The sequence below is a fragment of the Canis aureus genome, chromosome 10 (genome assembly GCF_053574225.1).
Source record: "Canis aureus isolate CA01 chromosome 10, VMU_Caureus_v.1.0, whole genome shotgun sequence".
NCBI classification, from domain to species: domain Eukaryota; kingdom Metazoa; phylum Chordata; class Mammalia; order Carnivora; family Canidae; genus Canis; species Canis aureus.
The window spans coordinates 29049280-29074762 of record NC_135620.1 but is presented as its reverse complement, the minus strand read 5'-3'; the positions used below and the strand labels follow the sequence as shown (position 1 = coordinate 29074762).

The following is a 25483-nucleotide window of genomic DNA, read 5'->3' as shown; positions in this document are numbered from 1 at the left end:
GCCCCTGTATACAGTTTTGTTGATTATCTCAGTAAAGCTGGAGGAAAAAAAAGAATTATAAAGTCACAAATCAACAAGGGACAGACCGCACAACAGAAAGATGGGTAGCATACTTGAGTGTGCCTGTCATAAAATAGAAAAAGAAAAAACATTGGAAAGAAATGTATGGGGGCGCCTGGGTGGCTCATCAGTTAAGCATCTGCTTTGGGCTCAGGTCATGGTCTCAGGGTCCTGGGATCCAGCCCCATGTCATGCTCCCTGCACAGCTCCCTCCGCTTCTCCTGCTTGTGTTTTCTTGCTCTGTCAAATAAATATAATCTTTATATATAAAAAAAGAAATACATGTAAATCATAATTGTTATCTTGGAGTTTAGGAAAAATAGGTGATTTTATTTTCTCGACAGTTATGTGTTTTCCAACTTTTTACAATAAACTAGTGTAAGATAATCAGCAAAAATGGCTAAAAATAAGTTCCTGACACAGAAAATGGTTAATAAATGGTAGCTGAGGTCTTTTACCATTAAGAATACAATAAAAATAGAAAGTAAAATTATTGTTAATTGTACCACCCAGAGAAAAACTATTTACACTTTGGTTCATTTGTTTTTACAAATTCACAAAAATGGGATCATGGTATTTCACACTATATTTTTAAAAAATATATATCCAGAGCATCTCCATGTCAGGAGTTATTCTTTTATACATAATTTTCAATAAATGCAGTATTATGCATGCATAACTTCTATTTAATTCTCTTTTCAGTGGACACTTGGTTTTGTTGCTCTTTTTTTGTTATTCATTTTTCAATATTCAGTGTTGTGATGAATTCTTTGGAGCACTGCTCTTTCTATTCCTATTGTATATTCTATGTCTAAGGGTATGCTGAATCTTCCCCATTCATTGGATGGACTAGATAATAAGCATATGCTTGTGTGCATGTGCAAGTTGGTGTGTCTATGTTTAAAATGACTGAGTAAAATCAAAGTTTCATGTTAACCAGGCAATCTAAGCATGTCTTTCTGGTTTCAGGCTATGCTGTATGTCAAAGTCTTATCTGATGTGAGGTTACAGTTGCTCCTTGTCTATGCCTTTTGTGTGACCCCATTTCTATTTGGATTCCTTTTCTACTTTGTCTTTAACATGTATTGTGTGCCTCATTCATTCCAGTTCATCACCCACTTAGAATTTGGCAAATTGATTTACAGTTGCTAAGTCAAGCTGTTCAAGGAGTTAACTGAAGCAAAAAGTGCTGTACACACACACACACAATTATACAAATTTTGGGAAAATTATTTCAAAGATTGTACTGCTTAGTAAGGCATGTTCCCCCACCCATTCCCCCTCCAACATATGAAGTATTGATTTCAAACCTTTCAAAAAAAGAAATAAAGGATGGAAATAGCCTGCATATGATTACTAGAGCAAGAGAGAAAGGGATAGGGCTTGAAAAAATGGGGGCGGGGGGAGAGACACAAAAAGCCGACATCTAATACTTTTCTGGCTTAGAAGAACAAAAACAATAGTTAGGAAACAATGTCAATCACAAGGGGGAGCATGACCTAATCAGAAACACTTTGATGGTAGATACAGAATGGATTCTTGGTGTAAAGATAAAAGCTGTGTCACAAGTCCTCAGTTACCCTCTATTGTATCACCTTCCTTTCTTTTCTTTAAAATATCACTCAAATGATTTTATTTATTGTCTCTTCCCCATAGTACAATATATTCTTGAGATAAGGAACTGTTATTCATTTGCTTATGATTGTGTCAAGAAGAACCTATCCTAGTTCTTGGCACTTAGTAGGCATGTAGTAATATTTGTAGGACAAGTTAATGAAGGAATGAAAAAAAGGATGAAGGCACTAAGTGGGTTAGCTCAAATACCTAAAGAAATATTTTTGGCTAATAACCAGAGGATATAAGATTAAAACTCATGTCTATGCTGCCTTCTAACCATTTGAATCCTTGAATTTTGATAGCTATGGAGTTAACTTTTCAGACTCTTAGTAACTGGTTAGTGAGGATTCTTAATAGACCACTGTTTATTTCCTAGGAGCACGTAGAATTTCTCCTGGTTAGTATAAAACAAAGATCCCCATTAAACAAAAGTTTTGAGTATTAGATAGTAGGTTCTTAGTTGCTTTCCTATTGTGAATTGTGATTGGGCTAGGCGTTTAGCGAGATGAAAGATAACAGGAAGTAAAATTTTTGTTTAAATTACCATAGGTAAGCTCAAGTGGATTTTAAGAACCAGCTTACAATAAAATACATAGATATAATAAGGTTATTAAAATAGAAGTGTGAGATTATAAAGTAACTTAAAGAGATAGAAATATAAGTACTGAATGTGCCCAAACAAAAGATAATATTGTTACGATGGTTTAACTCTGAGCTTCCTTACTGATACACAACTCTCAAGAGAAGCTTACTTGTTCCCAGTTCTCAAAAAAGGCAAACTCAATTTTCAGGTACTGAATTCTGAAATGAAGACATTTTGTGAACCTTTTTGAATAGTGGAGTTATTTTGGACATGGCCTTTTGTGTCTCTCACAGGATCACCCAGTATACTCCATACCAGCCAGAAGTATCTCAGGGGAGACTGGAGAGTTTACTCAACTACCAGACCATGGTGTGCGACATCACAGGCATGGACATGGCCAATGCATCCCTGCTGGATGAGGCCACAGCAGCTGCAGAGGCAATGCAGCTGTGCCACAGGTGAGAGGCCCCCAGGGTGAAGGACATTCTCTAGTGTGTCCTGTCAGGGCCCAGTGACTCACCTCTTTCACAAACGCTCACACACACACACACATTCACACGCACACAGTAGTGTTATACCCGTTAGCTGAGGAAACAAAAAAGTGACCACTTTTTAAAGCCACCATGTTTACTGTGTAACATTACACAAGAAAAACATTTGGGTTGCCTCTTCCATAGTGTTAAGTTCATGGATGTTACAGGAACTGAGATAGTGTCAAGCTCTCTTCCCTCTGTGCCATCTTCAGTGTGAGGCCTTTGTCCTCATGGTCACAAGATGACCGACTGCTGGGGTTCTAACCATGACCTCTGCACCCAGGAAGAAGGAAGGGGGCAGGGTAAAGGGTGGTGCTAGCTAAATAAGTCCTTTAGAAAGAGTTTTTTGGAAACTTCAACTCAGCAAGTTTATGCTTCATTGACCCACCCCTACCTACAAGGGACTTGGAAATGCAGTTTTTATTGGGTGGGCACATTGCTGCCCTCTACATATTGGAGTTCTGTTACTATCGGTAAAGGGGAGAATGGATATTGGGTAACAACTGGCAATCTGTATTGTAATAGATTAATACCATCTTTTATGAAGTATATTGTATTTAAATGTTTTATACCATAGTTTATGTAACCTCACCACTATTGTTACACACTGACTTCGATACAATCTTTGTTACTGATGCTACTGTTTTACCTCTTTAGAATCAATTTCGTCAAAAGTTCTGATAATTTCCTGAGGATGCATTTCTAGTAGAATAGCTGGGTCAAGGTATCTAGTTAACAACTGCTCTCCAGTTCCTTGAGTTGCTTTGTTCTTTGCTTGTAAGTATGTTTGAGTTCACCTTCCTGGTCGGGTTCTCGTAGATGTCACCCAGTTGGGAAATCTGCCCATGTTCACGTGTGTCTCTGGGGTTTTGTGCCTCTGGCCCTGAACGTCCACGGTACTCTCTTTCTTGGCTTCCAGAGACTTAGGGGTATGCCGTCGGTTCTGGCACCAGTTCCAATGTGTGCACGGAGGTGCCCCCTACCAACAAACAATTCTTCCACAGCAGCAGGGCTGCCAAGGATTCAACTCAATTCTGACACAATCTATCTGGACTTGGTGTCAGATTCCAGAGGTTCAGCGTTGTTTGACAAGACCGCCCCGCCCTGCTCTGCCCTGACCCCGTCCTCCAACCAGCTTCAGAGCTGAGGCCAAACTGATTAAACCACTGGCTGTGGAATGGATCTCAACCCTCTCCCCTGCCGGGGGTCCTCTAGGTTCCAGCCCTCCCAGCCCGTGCTTGGCTCCCTGCAATGAGATCCCATCCACCAACTGTTCCCAAAAGTCACCTAATTAACATAAAAAAATATCTTTATATTCTGCACAGTAGGAAGTTTGGGGGGCTATGAGCCAAAAACTGGATGAAGACTCAATATCTATGAAAAAATGTATTTTGGTCATCTGAGTGACCGGATATGTATCTCTTATAAATCACAACATTGCAGGAGTGAGAGCCCCAAGCTTCCTGGCAGGTACAGTAGCTTCCACATTTCCAGCCACATGTGATTCTGCTCCCCGCCCCCAGCCTGGGCCCAGGCCCTTCGTCCTGACCCTGGCTGGACAGCCAAAAGGAATGCCTCTCCCAGCTGTTAACAACATTCATCTTCTCTCCTTGTCCACCTTATCTCCCCCTGCCTCTCTAAGAGCTCCCACTTCACACTTGGAGAAGCCAAGGCCTTTCTGCTCCGAGGTTCAGGAGTTCTGTCCTCAACTGATTTGAGTTAATGAGCTACAGCTCTGCAGCTGCTTGATTTGCTTCCTTTCTCTTGTTTCTCATACCTTCAGGCCTGCATTTAGTGTGACCCTTAAAAAGCAGCCTTGTGATTTTTTATCTTTAGGAAAACGTTCCTTAAAATAGTAGTGTTTTTGTTGGTGGGAATGTGAACTGGGGCAGCCACTCTGGAAAACTGTGGAGGTTCCTCAAAGAGTTAAAAGTAGAGCTACCCTACAACCCAGCAATTGCATTGCTGGGAATTTACCCCAAAGATAACAGATGCAATGAAACGCCGGGACCCCTGCACCCCGATGTTTGTAGCAGCAATGGCCACAATAGCCAAACTGTGGAAGGAGCCTCGGTGTCCATTGAAAGATGAGTGGATAAAGATGTGGTTTATGTATACAATGGAATATTACTCAGTCATTAGAAATGACAAATACCCACCATTTGCTTCAACAAGGATGGAACTGGAGGGTATTATGCTGAGTGAAGTAAGTCAGTCGGAGAAGGACAAACATATGATCTCATTCATTAGGGGAATATAAAAAATAGTGAAAGGGAATAAAGGGGAAAGGAGAGAAAATGAGTGGGAAATATCAGAGAGGGAGACAGAACCTGAGAGACTCCTAACTCTGGGAAAAAAAAAAGGGGTGGTGGAAAGGGAGGAGAGCAGGGGATGGGGGTGACTAGGGTGACTGGGCACTGAGGGGAGCACTTGGTGGGATGAGCACTGGGTATTATGCTATATGTTGGCAAATTGAACTCCAATAATAATAAACAGTAGAGAAAAACAAGTGAAAAAATGTAGCAATGTTTTTGTTTCCATCTTAGGTCATTTTGGCTCAGGTGGCTCTTCCAATTTTTTTAAATTCACAGTGTGAAGAACATTGTGCTTTGGATAATTAATCACCTTTCTATCTAGCTAACTCTACTTAATCTTCTATTAAGTTTATGTTTATTATAAAAATACCTGTTCAGAGAGTGGGAAAACAGAATATAATGAAGTGAAACCTGTTTTTCAGTCCTGTTCCACTGAGAAAGCTGTTAACTGGTCATTATATATCTTTCTGGGAAATTAAAAGATATGTGTTCCCCCTTCCCCGGCCCCCCATTCTTTTTACCCAGATGTGCTCATAGTACACAACTGTTATGTATCCTGTTAAAAAACAAAATTCGACTAAGTATATTTGAAGATCTAATTGGCTTTATTATTAAGTGATTCATAAATTGGGCAGCATTCCATTTAGTAGGTAGAAAGGCTCCCTGAAGAGTTGTACAAAATGAAAGCTTTTTCACAGGAAGGAGGGTGGGGCAAGAACGTGATAAGCAAAAGAAAAAAAGATTTGTTCCAGGCAACATCACCTTCCCTTAGGCGAAAGAGCAGGGGGTCTTATTATGCAGATTACCTCATCCTCTTTTGGATGGAGAAGGCCCCAGTGACAGATTTCCACCTTTCTGCTTATCAGAAAATTCCTGACTCACAGGTAAGAGTACATTTCTGGAGGACATGAAACTGCAATTAGTTTAGATATTAAGGCTTGGTTTGGTGACTGGGTCTGGCTTAGGAAACACCATTTGGTGCTTATGGTTTTCTTTTTAACAATCTCCAATTTTGTTTCCTGAAATCACGAGCTTTTAGAAAACTCCCAGGATTTAGATCCTTTAGTAGCTGTGTGGTCCTGCCAATGTCACTTCTCTGAGTACTTTTAATCTTCTATCAAATGAAGATGTTTGGTTTAGATAATCTCTAACTGCTTCTTTGGCAGTAACATTCTCATATTTTTATTTCAAGAGTTAGTTTTTTATTTCTACTTGTGTCCAATCAAGTTTTTATTGCTTTGATTTGCTACAATGTTTTTTAAAAATTTAAGCCGGTTTAAGATTTATTTTGCTAAATGAGGTTGGCATAGTATTAAAAAAAGCAAAATTCAGCTGAGTAAATTTGAAGATCTAATTGGCATTATTCAGTCTCATGAATCGGGCAGCATCCTAACATCCCATCTAGCAAGTAAAGAGGAGTGACAAAGGGCTGCAGAAAGCAAAGGCTTTTCTTTTCTTTTTTTTTAAACCTTTGATGATTTAATTTAATTTTTAAATTCCAGTTAGTTAACATACAGTGTAATATTAGTTTTAGGTATAGAATTTAGTGATTCATCACTTAACAGTACCCAGTGCGCATCACAAGTGCCCTCCTTAATCCGCATCTATTTAGCCCCCTTACCACCCACCTTCCTCTAGCACTCCTCGGTTTCTTTGTAGTTAGGAGTCTGTTTCCTGGTTTGCCTCTCTTTTTAACACTTTCTAGCTTCATACACGTTATTGCAAATGGCAAGATTTCATTCTTTTTTATGGCTGAGTAATATTGATTATATATAATATATATATATCACATGTTTATCCTTTCATCAATGGACATTTGAGCTGTTTCCATAATTTCCATTATTATGTTTCCATAATTTCCATTATTTGGAAATATTGTTGATAATGCTGCTATAAACATCAGGGGTCCATGTACCCCTTTGAATAAGTATTTTTGTATCCTTTGGGTAAATACCTAGTAGTGCAGTTGCTGGATTGTAGGGTAGTTCTGTTTCTAACTTTTTTGGAAGCTCCATGCTGTTTTCCAGAGTTTGCATTCCCACCAACAGTGCAAGAGGGTTCCCCTTTCTCCATATGCTTGCCAAGATCTGTTGTTTCCTGTGGTGTTGATTTTAGCCATTGTGTCAGGTGCGAGGTGATATCTCATTACAGTACTGATTTGTATTTCCCCTGTGATGAGTGATGTTGAGCATATTTTCATGTGTTTGTTGGCCATCTGGATGGGATGTCTTTGGAAAAATGTCAATTCATGTCTTCTGCTCATTTTTAAACTGAATTATTTGTTTCTTTGGATGTTGAGTTTTACAAGTTCTTTATATATTTTGGATGGCAACCCTTTATCATATAGGTCATTTACAAGTATCTTCTCCCATTCAGTAGGTTGCGTTTTAGTTTTGATGATTATTTCCTTCACTGAGGGGAAGTGCTTTATCCTGATGAAGTCCCAATAGTTCATTTTTGCTTTTGTTTCCATTGCCTTAGTAAGAAGTTGCTATGGCCAATGTGAAACAGTTTACTGCCTGTGTTCTTGTCTAGGTTTTTTATGGGTTTATTTAGAGCAAGGTCACTTTCCTTTGGGGACAAAAATGGTCTTATTAGGTGAATTACCTCATTGGTGCTTATCAGGAAATTCTAGACTGACCAGTTAAGATTATAGTCCTGGGGAAGGTTGAAACTATAATCACATATGTATCAAGCCCTAGTTTGGTCACCTGATCCTAGCCCAAGTGACTATTTTGGGCCTGTGATTTTCTTTTAAACAATGAAAATTGGATTTCAGTAGAATTCTGATCAGTAGAATTAATGACACATTTTTATGCTGTGCTCAGAGTTCCCCTATCACCCTTGATTTGCATTATTAGAAGATAACGTTGATTTCTCTAACGTTCATGTTTGAATGTGATTTCCTTTTCAACAGACACAACAAGAGGAAGAGATTTTTTGTTGACCCCCGTTGCCACCCACAGACAATAGCTGTCGTCCAGACTCGAGCCAAGTAATTAATTTCATTCATATTATGAACTCAGGGATAATATCATGCTCATATCTGTTTTTTATCCTTCTTACTTCCAAAGTGCCCGGAAGTGAACCTGGTTTAAATTGAGGTTGTTGAGTTTTACTTTCCCTCCCACTTTCTTACTGAGATGTTGCTGGGAAGTAAAGTGTGTCAGAATTGAGAGAATACAGAAGTGGCTTTAGTTGCCTTGCTTTACATTGAGTTACCATGTTTGTTTTCTTTTTGAAAAATAAAATTTAAAATATTAAAATAATTTCAGCAATGTTTTGGGAAGTTTGAAAAGCAGAGGAAAAAAATGGAATTCTCACACAACTGTTAGCTTTTTGTGTGTAGTACTGCAAACATAGTTTAGAGAATCCATATAAAAACCTAGATGTGGTGGGATGCCTGGGTGGCTCAGTGGTTGAGCACCTGCCTTGGGCTCAGGGCATGCATGATCCTGGAGTCCCGGGATCAAGTCTCCCATCAGGCTTCCTGCATGGAGCCTGCTTCTCCCTCTGCCTATGTCTCTGCTTCTCTCTCTGTGTCTCTCATGAATAAATAAATAAAATCTTTAAAAATAAACAAATAAAACCTAGATGTGGTATGATATAGATGAAAGCAAACATACTATATTTGTTTAGTGCTGTAATCAGATAAACACAGCAAAACTATCACTTGCAAATGTTTTAATTAGCTTTCTTGTGAGAACCAAGCAATATTTCCCCTCCGCATAGCACCATTCCTTCAGGAGTGTTCTATGCATGATTGGAGCTGGATGGTTAAGAAAAGGAAGATCTTTGTCTTTGACTTATTGATGTTTTTCCATTCCCTTAATGCTGATCCTTGCTGAAAGTGGTGACTGCCCTGTAGTTGTAGGAATTGGTTCTTTAGTCCTAGGAATCCATGTTCCTGACCCTCTAAGGAGCAAGTTCTGGCTGGAAAAGGGGAATGGGAGTAGTAAGGGTGGGAGACAGAAACAGAAGTCAAACTGTTGGGAGCACTTGAAATGTTAAGCTCTATAACCAATGAAGAATCAGGTGTGAGATGGGTATGTGTGCATGTGTGGCAGGATGAGGTGGGGGTGGGGGGCAATGAAGGAGGACACAGAATATGATTGCTATTATCACTAAAAATAAATTGTAAGGGATTTTATTTTGTCTTGAAAACCAAAAGCATGATTGCTCTTTGTCTTCTGTCTTTCTAGATACAATGGAGTTCTCATTGAGCTGAAATTGCCCCATGAAATGGACTTCAGTGGGAAAGATGTTAGTGGAGTGCTCTTCCAGTACCCAGATACTGAGGGGAAGGTGGAAGACTTCACAGAGCTTGTGGAGAGGGCCCATCAGATGGGGGTAGGCAAATCTCTCCATGTGGGGGTCCACGGAGGTGTGTCCCAACTTTGAATTAAGATTCTTTGATGCATCTTAGTTTGTATACCTATATCACCTGGTGAAACTCTCCTTTCTGCCTCCTTTTTTCAAGTTTATTCTGTTCATTAATTCCTGGCACATACTAAGCACAATAAATGTTTTTCTAAAGATTTATTTGAGAGAGAGAGCGGGCATGAGCAATGGGGAGGGAGGGGCAGAAGGAGAGGGACAAGCAGGCCTTCAGGACCCTGAGATTGTGACCTGAGCTGAAGTCAGATGCTTAACCGACTGAGCCACCCAGGTGCCCCTCAGTCAATATTTTTGAATGAATCAGTGTAAAAATGGAATTCACAGGATATAAAGCAACCTTGTCTGTCTGCTTATATTGGAGATAATTTGCTACATTCTCACTGCTCTCTGAGGAGGGTCACAGCCATGTGCACTTTCTCTTTTGTGTTCTTTCTAGAGTCTGGCCTGCTGTGCTACTGACCTTTTAGCTCTGTGTATCCTGAAGCCTCCTGGAGAGTTTGGGGTAGACATTGCCCTAGGCAGCTCACAGAGATTTGGAGTGCCACTGGGCTATGGTGGACCACATGCAGCCTTCTTTGCTGTTAGAGAAAGCTTGGTGAGGATGATGCCCGGGAGAATGGTGGGGGTAACAAGGTAAAGCAGCTCATGTTTCTGCCCTTTGCCTGTGCTTATTATTTTCCCTGTTCCTTCTTCTGATCACAAAAGTTGTTGATTTTTCTATGAATTTAACTGGGCCATGCACAATAATTTGCAACATATTTGTATTGAAGTCATATAAGTGAATTTAATTAGGTTGACGAAAGAGTTAAGAGACAGATCATTTTTTTTTTTTTAAGATTTTATTTACTTATTCATGGTAGAGAGAGAGAGAGAGGCAGAGACACAGGCAGAGGGAGAAGCAGGCTCCATGCACCGGAATCCCGATGTGGGATTCGATCCCGGGTCTCCAGGATCGCGCTCTGGGCCAAAGGCAAGTGCCAAACCGCTGTGCCACCCAGGGGTCCCTATTCTAGCAATTTCTAAATGTACTTTCTTGAGTGCTTCTCATTTTATTTATTTATTTTATTTTATTTTTTATTGGAGTTCAATTTGCCAACATACAGCATAACACCCAGTGCTCATCCCGTCAAGTGCCCCCTTCAGTGCCCGTCACCCAGTCACCCACCCCCCACTTCCCCTTTCAACACCCCTTGTTCGTTTCCCAGAGTTAGGAGTCTCATGTTCTGTCTCCCTCACTGATATTTCCACTCATTTTCTTTCCTTTCCCCTGAGTGCTTCTCATTTAATATGCTTCCTCAGATTAGGAATTTAAGATGAATGTCATGATTATTACTCAGTTAATTTAGATCTTTTAGACCTTCCATAGAAGTTGGACTTAGTAGCCTGCCTAAGTGAAGAGTCAATATTAGTGAATGATGTGAATTTTTCAAATGCAGCTTAACACATAATATAATGAGGCACCTCACTTTTTATTGTAAAACTAAGTTTCTTCAAGTATTCTTACATTCATTTCTTTTAGTGATGTGACTTCACCAGGCAAGATGAGGCAGAGTTTTCTTTTTTTCTTTTTTAGGTTTTTATTTGTTTATTCATGAGAGACACGGAAAGAGGCAGGGACACAGGCAGAGGGAGAAGCAGGCTCCATGCAAGGAGTCCAATATGGGATTCAATCCTGGAACTCCAGGATCACACCCTGAGCCGAAAGCAGGCACTAAACTGCTGAGCCACCTAGGAATCCCGAGGCAGAGTTTTCTAATTAAAAAGAATTTGATATATTACTTATTGTTTGCTAATTTTTATATTGAACTTCTTATCTTTCTGAAAAATGGACCCCATAGCTTGATGAAATAAAAAATAAGACTGCTAAATATTTTGATTATCCAAATTCTTTTTTTTAAAAGTTTTATTTATTTGAGAGAGAGAGAGAGAGAACAAGTAGGAGGAGCAGAGGAAGGGGGAGAGAGAATCTCAAGCAGAGTCCCATTCTGAGCTTGTAGTACAACTCGGGGTTTGATCCCAGGACCCTGAGATCACAACCTGAGCTGAAACCAAGAGTTAGTTGCTTAATTGACTGCTCCACCCAGGTGTCCCTCTCCAAATTCTTAATTGTATTAGGAAAGAGGGAAAAAATTTTCTTAGAGACAAGTAGTAAGATTATTAACACTCATTTTATAGGTTCTTATTTAAATTCCAGTTAACATTCAGTGTAATACTATTTTCAGGTGTACAATGTAGTGATTCAACACATTCTTTTTCTTTGTTCAGTACAGTTGCTTTAGATTCCACTGCATAAGTTATTCATTTGTCACATATTTCCCTTTTTCCTGTGTCTGCCAAGTAGCTCATAGTGAAATTTAATTCTCCCTAAATTTAATTTTAAATTGAATCATTCATTCACCATCATTATGTTAGTTTGAATAATTCCTGGGAAGTTTCCTTTCAAGGTTGCTCGTCTTATTGTGTATATCTCAGTTCCTCCCTCAAAGTACATACTAAAAATTATTAGTCCTATTCAGAAGAGGATGGCTTGGGAATTGTTTCTTTCTTTCTTTTTTTCTTTTTTTAAAGATGTCATTTATTTATTCACGAGAGATATAGAGAGAGAGAGAGGCAGAGACACAGGCAGAGGGAGAAGCAGGCTCCATGCTGGGAGCCCGATGTGGGACTTGATCCTGGGACTCTGGGATCACTCCCTGGGCCTAAGGCAGACACTCAACTGCTGAGCCACCCGGTTGTCCTGGGAATTGTTTGTTTATGGCCCTGCAGCCACATAGCTTTGCTGGATTCCCTTCAAGCTGGGAAGGAAAGAAACAGGTTCATTTGTGACCACCCTTGGTGCTATGATTATGTGTGTTAACTAGATGTTTTATTCTCGGGCCAGAGATGCCACTGGGAAAGAAGTGTATCGTCTTGCTCTTCAAACCAGGGAACAACACATCCGGAGAGACAAGGCTACTAGCAACATCTGTACAGCTCAGGTACATCACATGCCTGCTCTCCCCACCAAATGCCTTATAATCTATAGCAATGAGCTCATGGATTCACTCAATCGTCTTTTCGTCTGTTCCCCACTTACTGACACTGTGTACACCAGAAATGGTGTGATCTTATTGGTAGAGAAGCCCTGTGGTCTTGTCAGAACCAAAATATAATGTTATTTCCTGGATCTCTGTGTGTGGATGTACATCATACTTCAGTGTCTATAGCATTCTTGGCCATAGGGCAGGTCCATTATGGGTGGTGGGTGATTTCTACCTTCTCTTAGGGCTGAAATGGAAGCCCTGCAGGAATGTGGTGAGGAAGGCAATATGACTATGCTTGAGATATGACCAAGATTGACAAGTTGGTGGTGGTTGTGGGATACTCTTACTGGGGACTCAGGACAGTCATTCCTGAAATGGATGGAATAAAAGGGAAGCCTCCCAAGTTCCTCATAATCTTGGAAGTTGCCCAGGGCTCATGTCAGAGTGAGGAGTGTTTGAGACACAGCCAGTTTCCAGGCTTAGGCAGAGGACTGTTCCTGAGCATCCAGTCCATTCTAGGTCCATGTTTTCTATTCAGGGTGAGAGAAAGATCTGACCAACACCTCAGTGGGCAATACAGTGCTTTTTTTCTCTGAGCATTGGGTTAAAGCACTACCACCAGGTTTTAGAAAGACAACTCAGGGGCAGTAGATAAAGTCTTCTTTTAGGTGGTACTATAGCCATTGGTCTATGGACTGATTTCTTCAATATCTATAGGTTCAATAGATAATACAATAAAGAATACAATCTTTATTGTATTATCTATTGCCTCAAGAAGGTGGCTGCTTCTTTTCAGCAAAGAGCTCTTCTATTATCACAGGAAGGGGCCAGATTCAAGACCTTTTCCTATGTTGACAGCAAATTGAACTTTATTTGATGCTATTTCTTTCTGTAGTTTACCCTTTATTTGTTGAATTTTTTTGTTCAAACAGCAATCAGCTGTCTTGCCCTTTCTGCTCATGTTCTTCCAAAAGATGTCGATCTGGTTATAAGTGTGTTATAGGGTTTTCTGTTTCAGTGTTTGAAATTAATTTTGTAGATGAACTTGGGCTGAATTAAGGTATCTTTTTCAGCAATTATTAAAGTGATGTTTGCCCCGGAAATAGCCCAACTCAGTCTTCTCCATTGTTTTTTAAACATTTATTTATTAATTTTAGAGAATGATTGAGGGGAGGACAGAGAATTGCAAGTGGACTTATGAGTGTGAAGCCTGATTGGGGGCTCAATCCCAGTACCCTGAGATCACAACCTGAGCTGAAAGCAAATTAGATGCTTAACTGACTGTGCCACCCAAAGCCCCTGTCTTTCTTCTGTGATTTTTATTTTCTTATTCTGGATTGCTTCCAGCTACACATTGTCTATTTCCTGTTGCGAGTTCTTTAAAGCAATTGCTCATAACTCCATTGTTATTCTCTATAAGCATGTAATTAATCATCTTTGTTAGGAGATGACTCATCTTTTGAGGTGCTTCTTAAGAACTCTGACTTTAACTCCAGCCTTCTGCTTCTTATAGCAACTGCTCCATGTTCCCAGGGCTGCCCCTTTCCTCTTGAGCATGCATACTAGGCTCCACACTGGACTTTTCTTAGTTTTGCATCATTGGTTGCACAGAGCATTTTTTTAAAAAAAATCTCTGAATGTGTGTTATTGAATTCTTGAAAAAAATTCTGTGAACTTGTGATATTTCACAGATACCTGAATTTGCATCGTATCCTGTTTTTCTTTTTTTTTGAAATATTTATTTATTCATGAGAGACACAGACTGAGAGAAAGAGAGGCAGAGATGTAGGCAGAGGGAGAAGTAGGCTCCTCACAGGGAGCCTGATGTGAGATTCAATCCTGGATACCGGGATCATGACCTGAGCTGAAGGCAAGCGCCCAACCGCTGAGCGACCCAGGCATCCCATATCCTATTCTTTGTATTTTCTTATTTCTTAGGTACTACCACAAGTAGTCTTTTCATTTGCTTTTTCTAAAGTCCGGTGTGTTGAGGTATAATTTATAATTTACATTTCATTAACTCTTTCACTGAGATAAGATTTGCCCATTTAAAGTATGCAGTTCAGTGGTTTTTACTATTTTTATGAAGTGCTGCAATGATTACTAGCTTTTCATTTTCATCATCCCCAAAAGAAACCTGTTCCCATGAAGCAATCATTCCCCATCCTTCTCCCCTCCCTGCAGCCTCTGGGAACCACTAACTCTTTCTATGTGTATTTGCCATTCTGGGCATTTCATATAAATGGGATTTTACAATATATGGCCTCTTGTGCCTGGCTTCTTTCACTTAGCATAATGATTTCAAGGTTCATCCTTATTGTAGTATGAATCCATGCTTTTTTTTTTTTAATTTTTATTTATTTATGATAGTCACACAGAGAGAGAGAGAGAGGCAGAGGGAGGAGCAGGCTCCATGCACTGGGAGCCCGATGTGGGATTCGATCACGGGTCTCCAGGATCGCGCCCTGGGCCAAAGACAGGCGCTAAACCGCTGCGCCACCCAGGGATCCCATTTTTTTTTTTAAATCAATATTTAATCCATTTTCACAGATAAGAATGATCAACATTACAGACTTATCAATCTTCAAATAGGTTTACAGATTCAATGCAAAATTTTTTTTTTTTAATTAAGGCAAAGTCCCTTTCTTTCTTCTTCTTTTTTTTTTAATTTATGATAGTCACAGAGAGAGAGAGAGAGGCAAAGACACAGGCAGAGGGAGAAGCAGGCTCCATGCACTGGGAGCCCGACGTGGGATTCGATCCCGGGTCTCCAGGATCACGCCCTGGGCCAAAGGCAGGCGCCAAACCGCTGCGCCACCCAGGGATCCCTCGTGCTTCTTTTTTTAAAGGCTGAATAATATCCCATTGTATGGACATACTACTTTTTGTTTATCCATTCATCAAGTGATGGATATTTGGGTTGTTTCCACTTTTAGGTACCTTGAATAAAGCCACTACACACATTCATGTACAAGATTTTGTGAGTCGATATGTTTTCAGTTCTCTTAGGCATATACCTAGGAGTAGAATTACTGGGCCATATTATGAACCTACATTGAGGTAGTTTTGAGGAACTTCCAGAGTGTTTTACAAAGTGGCTTCGTTATTTTGTATTTCCTCCACAAGTGTTACGAGGGTTGTAATTTCTCCATATTTTCACCAATGCTTGTTATTGCCTGTCTTTTCAGCTATAGCCATCCTAGTGAGTTTGAAGTGATATTTCATTGTGGTTTTCATATGCATTTCTCTTAAACTAATGTGTTGGTTTCTTTTTTTTAAAGATTTTATTTATTCATGAGAGACACACACAGAGGCAGAGACACGGGCAGAGGGAGAAGCAGGCACCATGCAGGGAGCCTGATGTGGGACTCGATCCCAGGGCTCTGGGATCACACCCAGAGCCAAAGGCAGACGCTCAACCACTGAGCCTCCCAGGCTTCCCAAAACTAATGGTTTTGAGCAACCTTTAATCACGAGCTTTTGATTATTTTTTTAAAAACTTTTAAGTATACTGATTATATTAAGTTTGTCCAAATTATCTGGGAAATTTGAATTTTCTTGGTCTTTATTTCCTGAACTTCCTTTGGAGTTCTTTTTATTTTTTTATTTAAGATTTTACTGATTTATTCATGAGAGACAGAGAGAGAGAGAGACCGAGACATAGGTAGAGGCAGCGGGAGGAGCAGGCTCCCTGTGGGGAGCCAAATGTGGGACTTGATCGTAGGACATGTCATGACCTGAGCCAAAGGTGGACGCTCAGCCATTGGGCCCCCAGGCATCCCTTCTTTGGAATTCTAACATCTTTCTAAGATTCTAAAAATTGTTTAATATTTGTCATCAAATTGTTGGCCAGTCATTTGATACAGTCTCCTGTTGGTGGAAAAAAATCATCTCTACATTAAAAAGGGACATGAACCACTCTCTACAAGGTTGTTGTGATGAGAGGATTCCAGAGGACTCTGTGAATATCAGGCCTGAGTTTTTTGTTTCCCAGCAGTAGTTGTAAGCATTTGGATACACGGTGTCATGGATTGTTTGATTTGCCTTCTCCATAGCTGGAAGGTGTGGTAGTGCTTCTGTATTTAATTGTTATACTGAGTCCACAGAGCATCTATACTCTCAGAATTTTGGTCCAAGAAAGTCTATTTTTGTGTTCTTTGAGCCACAGTCAAGAGTCACTTGCTTAACTGAGCCACCCAGGCGCCCCAGGGGTCTTCCTTTCCCCTGCGTTGTCTTTATTGACTGCGGGTTTCACTTTCTAGCATCTTTTGAGAGCTGTTTCTTGTTTTGCAGTGGTTCCTTGGATTCTTTTTGGTAGCCTAGCAGGGAAAATGTGTACCTAACAAAATAGAACCTATATTGAACATCATCCAACTTTAAAGCACTATGTTTTCTTAGATGCCCTTCCTACTGGGGTGATTGGCTGGGAAGGTGATTTTAACTGACTTAGGACATTAGGAGAAAAGTCCCTAGTGGGACTGGAAACATCAGAAACTAAAATGGTACTGGAGCAGTAAAATGGGAGTGGCAGTGGGAGAATAGATTAGACTGGGCAGGAGAGGAATCTGAGACTTGAGTTGGGACCAGTTACCTGGGGGCAGGGATGATACTGCATGGTTAGAAGATTGCTGATTGGCAGGATGTAGGGTGATAACGAAGATAAGGGAAGGGATCAAGACAAGCACGAGATGAGCCTCCATCCTTTTTTGCCACATTGTCACTCATTTGGTCTCTAATCATAGCCATCCTCTTTTTATCCTTTTCCCTAACTCAATATGCCATCACAATGAGTCCTTTGCTTGTTCCCCATGCAGGGCTTCCTCACTGAAGCATCCCTGGAGCTGTCTGTGCTCCTTACCTCTGAGAGATTCTGGTAGATTCCTTTCTATTTTCTGTTCCACAAAAAACACACGCTTCCCTGTAAATGTTTTTGCGAAACCTCAATCCCGTAGTCAAGGGAGATATCTTTACCTGAGAAAGTGACTTTGCTTTGAGCTAGGAATAACCAAGAGGCTCTGATTTTCTCTTTCTAATGTAAGTCCTGCCAGTTCATTTTGGTTTTATTCCCTTGTTTCCTGCATTTTCATTTTTGGTAGTCCTTTGCCACACAATCGCCATTCATCCCTTGGTTGGCTGAAATTCAGCTTCTAATGCTGCCCTGAGTTCTTGTGTATTTGAAAATTACTGTTGCTTTTATCCTTCAAGACCGTTTAACTGAATATAAAATTCTTGGATCTCATTTTTTTTTCCTGACACCTTTATTGCTCCTCTTGTCTTTTCAACATGAAATACTGCTTCTCAATGTTTAATGACAACCCTATCTTCCCCCTTATGTGTGACATGATTATATTGCATGGATGAAACTCCTCCATTATAGTGACCAAATTTGAAGGTTTAGTATCGTGACTCCAGGGTATCTTGGATGCTGTGTTTGCTCCTGAGATAGTCAGAGGTTATAAACAATCGTCTACTATCATAGAGAATCCAGGAAATCTGATCATTTTGTTTTGTCTCTGTTTTCAATTTTGACACTTCAAGTGAAAATAATACTCCTTCCCACTAATTGTGTTCAACACATTATTGAACGTGATTTCTTAATGTTCTTTGTTGTTTTAGGCTCTCTTGGCAAACATGGCTGCCATGTTTGCAATCTACCATGGTTCCCGTGGGCTGGAGCATATTGCTAGGAGGGTACATAATGCCACTTTGATTTTGTCTGAAGGTGAGTCACTTATCTGTTTAATAATTTTGGGACATAACAAGAGTGATAAGCCTGAGTAAGTAAAATAGAAAACTCACTGTATGTCCAATTCTGCATAAAAAAATTGAAAGAAACTTTTGACATTTCTGATACACTAGGCATTAAAAATTTTTATTTATTTTGCATTAAAATTTTTTTTTATTTTTTATTTTAAAGATTTTATTTATTTATTGATGACAGACACATGCAGAGAGCGAAGCAGAGACACAGGCAGAGGGAGAAGCAGGCTCCGTGTAGGGAGCCCGATGTGGGACTTGATCCCGGGACTCTGGGGTCACACCCTGAGCCAAAGGCAAACGCCCAACCACTGAGCCACCCAGGCTTCCCCTGCATTAAAAATTTTAATATGAAGGTATCTTATTTACTCCCTAACCCCTTAAAAAAGGGATGATCACTCAGAAAAATAGGCAAAGGACTTAAATTGTATTATTATTTTTTTTAATGATTTATTTATTTTATTTTAGAGAGACAGAGAGAGAACTAGGAGGAGGGGCAGGGGGATAGGGAGAGAGAATCTTAAGTGCAGAGCCTGACAGAGGGTCGGATCCATCTCATGATCCTGAAGTCACAACCTGAGCTGAAACAAAGTCAAGTGCTTAACTGACTGCATTACCAAGTGCCTAAATGTAATTTTAAAAGAAGGAAATATAGAAATAAATGGCAATAAATATGTAAAATTTCAATCTTACTATTAAGGAAGTGTAAATTGAAACAATAGTGTTTCTTCATTACTTTGGTAAAGACAAAAAGAATGCTGATGTTGGTACAAGTTTTATGAGGGCACATAAGCAATACATATCAAAAGCTTTTAAAATGTGCCTATAGTTTGAATAAATAATTCTGTTTATTTTTTAAGATTTTATTTATTTATTCATGAGAGATAGAGATAGAGAGAGACGCAGAAATATAGGCAGAGGGAGAAGCAGGCTCCATGCAGGGAACCCAATGTGGGACTCGATTCCAGGACTCCAGGATCATGCCATGTGCTGAAGACAGGCACCAAACTGCTGCGACACTCAGGGATCCCCCAAAATTCTAATTCTAGAAATGTATCTAAAGGAGATAATTAGGGAAGGATGTAAAGGGTATTCATTGAAACATTGCTTATAATAAAAAGGAAACATTATTTATAATACCACAATCTTAGAAACAGCCTAAATGCCTGAGATTTGATTAAATTATGTTACATGTATATATTTGAATATTCTATTGACATTAAAAGTAATGATGGATATCAATCTGTAGAAAAGCAAGATATTCATTAAGAATTTTTTAAGGTAGGGACGCCTAGGTGGCTCAGCGGTTGGATGTCTGCCTTTGGCTCAGGGCATGGTCCTGGAGACCCGGGATCGAGTCCTGCATCGGGCTCCTTGCATGGAGCTTGCTTCTTGCTTTGCCTGGGTCTCTGCCTCTCTCTCTCTCTCTCTCTGTCTGTCTCTTAAGAATAAATAAATAAAATCTTAAAAAAATATACCCTTAGATCATAACCTGAGCCGAAGATAGATGATTAACTGACTGAGCCACCCAGGTGCACCATGCATCCTGCTATTGATTTCAGCTCAGGTCATCTCAGGGTCGTGGTATGGAGCCCCACTTCAGGCTCTGCACTCAGCGCAGAGTCTACTGGTCCTCCCTTCCCCCTGCTTGTGCTCTCTCTCTAAAACAAACAAATAAAATCTTTAAAAACAATTTACCTCTTTATTTCTCTGAAAATGTCAGGGGCAGAGGAGCAGATTTCTATATTGGGGACTGGTGGCTCTCCTATCTTGTCTAGGTCTCAAGCGAGCAGGGCATCAACTCCAGCATGACTTATTCTTTGACACTTTGAAGATTCAGTGTGGCTGCTCAGTGAAGGAGGTCCTGGACCGGGCCACTCAGCGGCAAGTCAATTTTCGGCTCTTTGAGGATGGCACAGTAAGTAAAAGTTTTCCATTTTTACAGTACTCTATAATTTCTTGGGCAGCCCGGGTGACTCAGCGGTTTAGCGCCGCCTTTAGCCCAGGGTGTGATCCTGGAGACACGGGATCGAGTCCCACATCGGGTTCCCTGCATGGAGCCTGCTTCTCCCTCTGCCTTTGTCTCTGCCTCTCTCTGTGTGTCTCTCATGAATTTAAAAAAAAAAAAAATCTTAAAAAAAATTCCTTGACTTGTTAAAAATTTTCTTCTTAAAATCAGTTTTGGAATCTTGGGAACAATCTATACTTTATAAAAAATTTTCATTTCCAACTCATAACATTATGACTTTCAAATAAAGAATAATTCATTCTTAGTTTTACTTAAGACTGTGAGTTCGTGTATGGGACTCTTAGGCACATATTTTGCTCATAATACCCTTCACAATATGACTGTTGAAGGTAATGACTATGATAAGTGATAAAGTTAAGGGAAGAAAAGAGTAAATATATCTAGTGTCAATAGGGGTGGCCTGTAGACACCAGACTGAGAGTCTAGAAGTGGCTCACAAAACTCTAAATTTTATGAAGTCTGGTACTCATCTAGTCATCTTCACCTAAGGTCCAAACTTGGATATAATGGCACCCAGATATTTTGGAATAACTGGGAGTTTTATCCAGTACCTAAGTCCCATTGACCTCTTGGGGTTTCTCCACTGGTGTTGGTGATTAGGGCTAATGTTTTCCCTTTTATTTCATTTCTATAGCTTGGGATTTCTCTTGATGAAACAGTCAATGAAAAAGATCTGGATGACTTGTTGTGGATCTTTGGCTGTGAGTCATCTGCAGTAAGTATATTAAGAAGATGCATTTCTGGGGACCTGTGTGGCTTAGTTGGTTGAGCATCTGTCTTCAGCTTGAGTCGTGGTCCCGGGCCATGGGATGGAGCCCCAAGTAAGGCTCCCTGCTCCATGGGGAGCCTGCTTCTTCCTCTCTTCCCTGCTTGTGCTTTCTGTCACTTTCTCTGTCTCAAATAAATAAAACCTTAAAAAAAGATACATTTCTCATAATGACTGTTTGAGGTGTTGTCAAAGATGACTTGGCCTCTTGTGGCTCCAGTGTGACATTGGGTGGCCTGCTATTACAATATACCCCTGACCATCCCTGATAGCTATAGTCACTATTGTGGGCCCTAGCTAGGACCTTGCAGCCAGGCTATGTGGGAGCATTGTTAATGGTATTCAATTGAAACTGTCCATGATACAGAGAATTATGGTCCTGCCGTCTTGGTTATGTCTGTTCTGGGAAAATACTTGTTCATGTAACATTTATTGAACACCTTTATTGAGTTTGTGGCATTTATTGAATATTTATTGCGTACATGGCAGCTACTATACTAAGCCCTGAGGATGGTGCTGAATTAGACATGATTCCTGCCCAATAGAGTTTATAGTCTAATGGGGACTCAGACACTCACAAGATTCAAATCCAAGTGATATGTTATGATAGATGATATCCAAAGATGCTCTGTGAGCACAGAGGAAGGACTTCTCACCAAGACTTGGAGAAATTGTCCTAAGCTGAGTTCTGAACAACGATGGGTAGGAGTTCTCCAATAAAGATGGCATAGTTGAGGAACAGGGAGGATGGGGTCAGAGGTGAGACACTGGCAAATAAACAATAAAAGCTTAAGGAGAAAGATTACAATGTGAACTAGGGGTAGGCAGTTCAATGTGACTGAGTTGGTTTCTAAAACCAATGAAAAACATCAGGGCCACATAAGGAGAAACACTACAGTTCCCTGGGACGAAGATGGAAAGATGGAGCAGTCATTACATACGTAACCAGGGGCAAGATGTTAATCACAACAGTCAGGGCCCGGTGCACAGGAAGCACTCAATGAATATGGTTGAATGGATCAGTGGAAGGAAATGTTTATTATACCAGTGGTTCCAGAGCACTGAGTGGTGGCATCCTGGTTGTCAATGTACTCTTTAAGAGAGGACTTGAGTACTAGATAACAGTTGTAAATCATCAATGAGATATCACACTGTATTAAGCCTTAATTAATAAATAGGACTGAATAAGCCATCTTCCCCTTAGAACTCTCTATTAAATTTAATCACAGGTTCCATGCATTTAAGGGAAATTTATAGAGCACCCACCGAGGGCTCTTGGTAGGTGTACTATCAGCCTGGAGCAGAATGAAACCAAGCCATTGTATTTATATATTCTGGATATTAAAACCCTTCTTAGATATGATATGCACACATTTTCTCCTGCTATGTGGGTTGTTTTCTTTTCTTTTCTTTTAAGATTTTGTTTATTTCTTCATGAGAGGCACAGAGAGAGAGAGAAGAGAGAGGCAGAGACACAGGCAGAGGCAGAAGCAGGCTCCATGTAAGGAGCCTGATGTGGGACTTGATCCCTGGTCTCCAGGATCAGGCCCTGGGCTGAAGGCGGTGCTAAACTACTGAGCCACCTGGGTTGCCCTTGTGGGTTGTCTCCTTTGATATATAAAAGTTTTTAAATTTAATTGAAGTCCTCTTTATTCACTTTTTCTTTTGTTTCTTATGCTTTTGGTATCATATTTGAGAATCCAAGATCATGCAGATTTGTGCCTGTGTTTTCTTCTTAAGAGTATTATAGTTTTGGCTTTTAAATGTAGGTCTTTACTTTGAGTTAGTTTTTGTATATGGTATAAGGTGAGGGTCCAACTCACTCCTTTGCATGTGGATATCCAGTTTTCTCAGCATTGACTGTTGAAGAGATTGTCCTTTTGCCCACTGAATGCTCTTGGCACATGTGTTTTATTAGAATTGTTCTCGAAGATAAAAGCAGTGTCAAGTGAGAGTCCCCACTTGAATGTTGTCATCATTACTTTAAAAAAAAAAGATTTTTCTTTATTTAAGAGAGTGAGTGAGAGAAGAAGCAGGGGGAGGGACAGAAGGAGAAGCAGACTCAGCAGGGAGCCTAAGGTGGGGCTCCATGGGCGAGCTCCATTCTGGGACTCCAGGATCATGACCTGAGCTGAAGGAAGACTCTTAATCAAGAGCCACCCAGAGCCCCATCATAACTATTTTTTAAAAGATTTATTTAATTGATGGGGGAGGGGAGAGCGTGTGAGTCTGCGCAATGCAGAGGGTTGGGGCAGAAGGAGAGAGAGAAAGAGAATCTCAGCCACCCTGCTGAGCACAGTGCTGGAAGTAGGGCTCAATCCCAAGACCTTGAGATTGTGACCTGAGTGGAAGTCAAGATTTGAATGCTTAACTGCCTGAGCCACCCTGGTGCCCCATCATGACTTTTTGATAGCTCTTTAAAATAACTTACTGGAACTTCATTATTCAAGGAACATTCTGGATAAGTCTTTTGGGGGTGGAATACAATAAAAATTCATTTTTCCTCTGGCAAAGGTTAATAGAATTTAAAAATGTTGCTATGAAAAATTGCCACAATTCGTGACTCCTGATACCTGTTACCTGATACCTGATACCTGATACCTGACTCCTGATACCTGATACCTGTCACCAGGCCAAATGCTAGGGGGTTGGGCGGTGGTAGTAGATCTCTAGTGCTTTGTTGGGATACGTGCCAACTAGAAGCCTGGATCTCCACATGTGCTTGCAGGCATGCTTCTTGCCATTTAGTCTGTGGTCTCTCCAAATAGGAGCTGGTTGCTGAAAGCATGGGTGAGGAGCAGAGAGGTATTCCAGGAACTGCTTTCAAGAGAACTAGCTCATTCCTCACACATCAAGTGTTCAACAGGTTTGTGTGGCTTGTGTGCTGTGGCTTGGGAGTAGGATATAGAGTGGCTGCTTTTTTTAAAAAAAGTTATTTTAAATATTTATTTATTTTAGAGAGAGCGAGTGAGAGAGTGTAAGTTGGGGGAGGGGCAAAGCGAGAGAATCTTAAGAAGACTTCCCACTGAGCTCGGAGCCTGACATGGGGCTTGATCTCATGACCCATGAGATTCATCACCTGAGCCAAAACCAAGAGTGGGGGACTCAACCAACTGAGCCATCCAGGCACCCCAAGAGTGTGGCTTCTGGATCCAACTATGATGTGGTTTTGGTTATTGTGGCTCAGCTGTGGCTCACTAATAAAACCATTACCATAAGGATTCCATTCCTGATTTTGGCAAAGCCACCCCCTGGTATGGCTCTGCTCCATTGGCAGTGTAACCCCTAAGCCCACTCGTAAGGAAGAGGGGAGTATGGATGCCTGGTTGCCAGATTGAAGTTCATATCCAGGAACTCAACATCCTCTTCCCTCTCTTCTTCCTCTTCTGCCCACAGAAACTTTTTGTCCTAGTGTATCACCTGAGATTGGGCGGGGTGGGGGTGAGGGTTCCATGTCCTTCTTTCTGATGCTTTATTGGCATGTTGCCCCTGGCTCAATTTGATCTGTATTTTGAAGGTAGATCTGTGTGTCTTAGCTTTCATCAGGAGAATGTATGTGGACTCTTACCTCATTATAATGCCCCAAATCACGTGTTTTGTGTTTACAGCTATCACTCAGAAACAAACATTGTCCGATATATGAAGAAATTGGAAAACAAAGACATTTCCCTTGTTCACAGCATGATTCCACTGGTAATTGTTATTCCTACTTTATTCCTACTTCGAATCCCATCCCTGGTCCCATACCTTGGGTTGCAAAAGACGGATGAAGGGGTGGCTGTGTGGGGGGATAGAGGGTCAAGAGGAAATAACTAACATGATACATTTTGGATGTCCTTAAAGGGGTCCTGTACCATGAAGCTCAACAGCTCATCTGAACTCACAGTAAGTAAGACACTTCTTAAGAGGGAACTTATGAGGAGCAGTGTTCTAGCTTGTACATAAGTAGATAACTAGAGAAAGCTACTAGGACTGTGATTTAAAAACTACCTGAATAATTCTTTGCCTTACTATTCTTTTTTTAAAAAGATTTTATTTATTTGCATGAGAGAAAGAGAGAGAGTATAGTGGGGCAGGGAGGGGCAGAGGGAGAAGAAGAAGGCTCCCCCCTGAGCAAGTTGCCCAGTGAAGGGCTCCGTCCCAGGACCCTGGGATCATGATCTGAGCCAAAGGCAGATGCTTACCAACTGAGCCACCCATGCATCCCATCTTTACCTTGCTGTTCAATCTTATGAGAAACCCCAATTTTGTTGCAACTTGATCGTTTAAATTTATAAGTAAAATTATCTGAAACTAATAATACACTTATGTTAATTGAATTTAAATTTAAAAATTAAAAAATTAAATATATAACATTTATGCTTTCCTGTTGCCCTGCTTATTTGTTTATTTATAGATTTTA

The 25483-nt window shown here is 40.4% G+C and overlaps 1 protein-coding gene across 1 annotated transcript in view; it reads left to right on the top strand.

Moving 5' to 3' along the window:
• The window catches only part of GLDC (glycine decarboxylase), a 92428-nt gene that overhangs the window by 25589 nt on the left and 41356 nt on the right, over nucleotides 1-25483 (top strand). Inside the window, exons 4-14 of the mRNA XM_077911901.1 lie at nucleotides 2554-2718; nucleotides 8026-8103; nucleotides 9311-9458; nucleotides 9943-10139; nucleotides 12388-12484; nucleotides 18146-18251; nucleotides 20065-20204; nucleotides 20950-21030; nucleotides 23850-23947; nucleotides 24690-24774; nucleotides 24925-24966. Coding sequence (XP_077768027.1) covers nucleotides 2554-2718; nucleotides 8026-8103; nucleotides 9311-9458; nucleotides 9943-10139; nucleotides 12388-12484; nucleotides 18146-18251; nucleotides 20065-20204; nucleotides 20950-21030; nucleotides 23850-23947; nucleotides 24690-24774; nucleotides 24925-24966 — 1237 coding nt within the window. The remainder of the gene's footprint in view (nucleotides 1-2553; nucleotides 2719-8025; nucleotides 8104-9310; nucleotides 9459-9942; nucleotides 10140-12387; nucleotides 12485-18145; nucleotides 18252-20064; nucleotides 20205-20949; nucleotides 21031-23849; nucleotides 23948-24689; nucleotides 24775-24924; nucleotides 24967-25483) is intronic.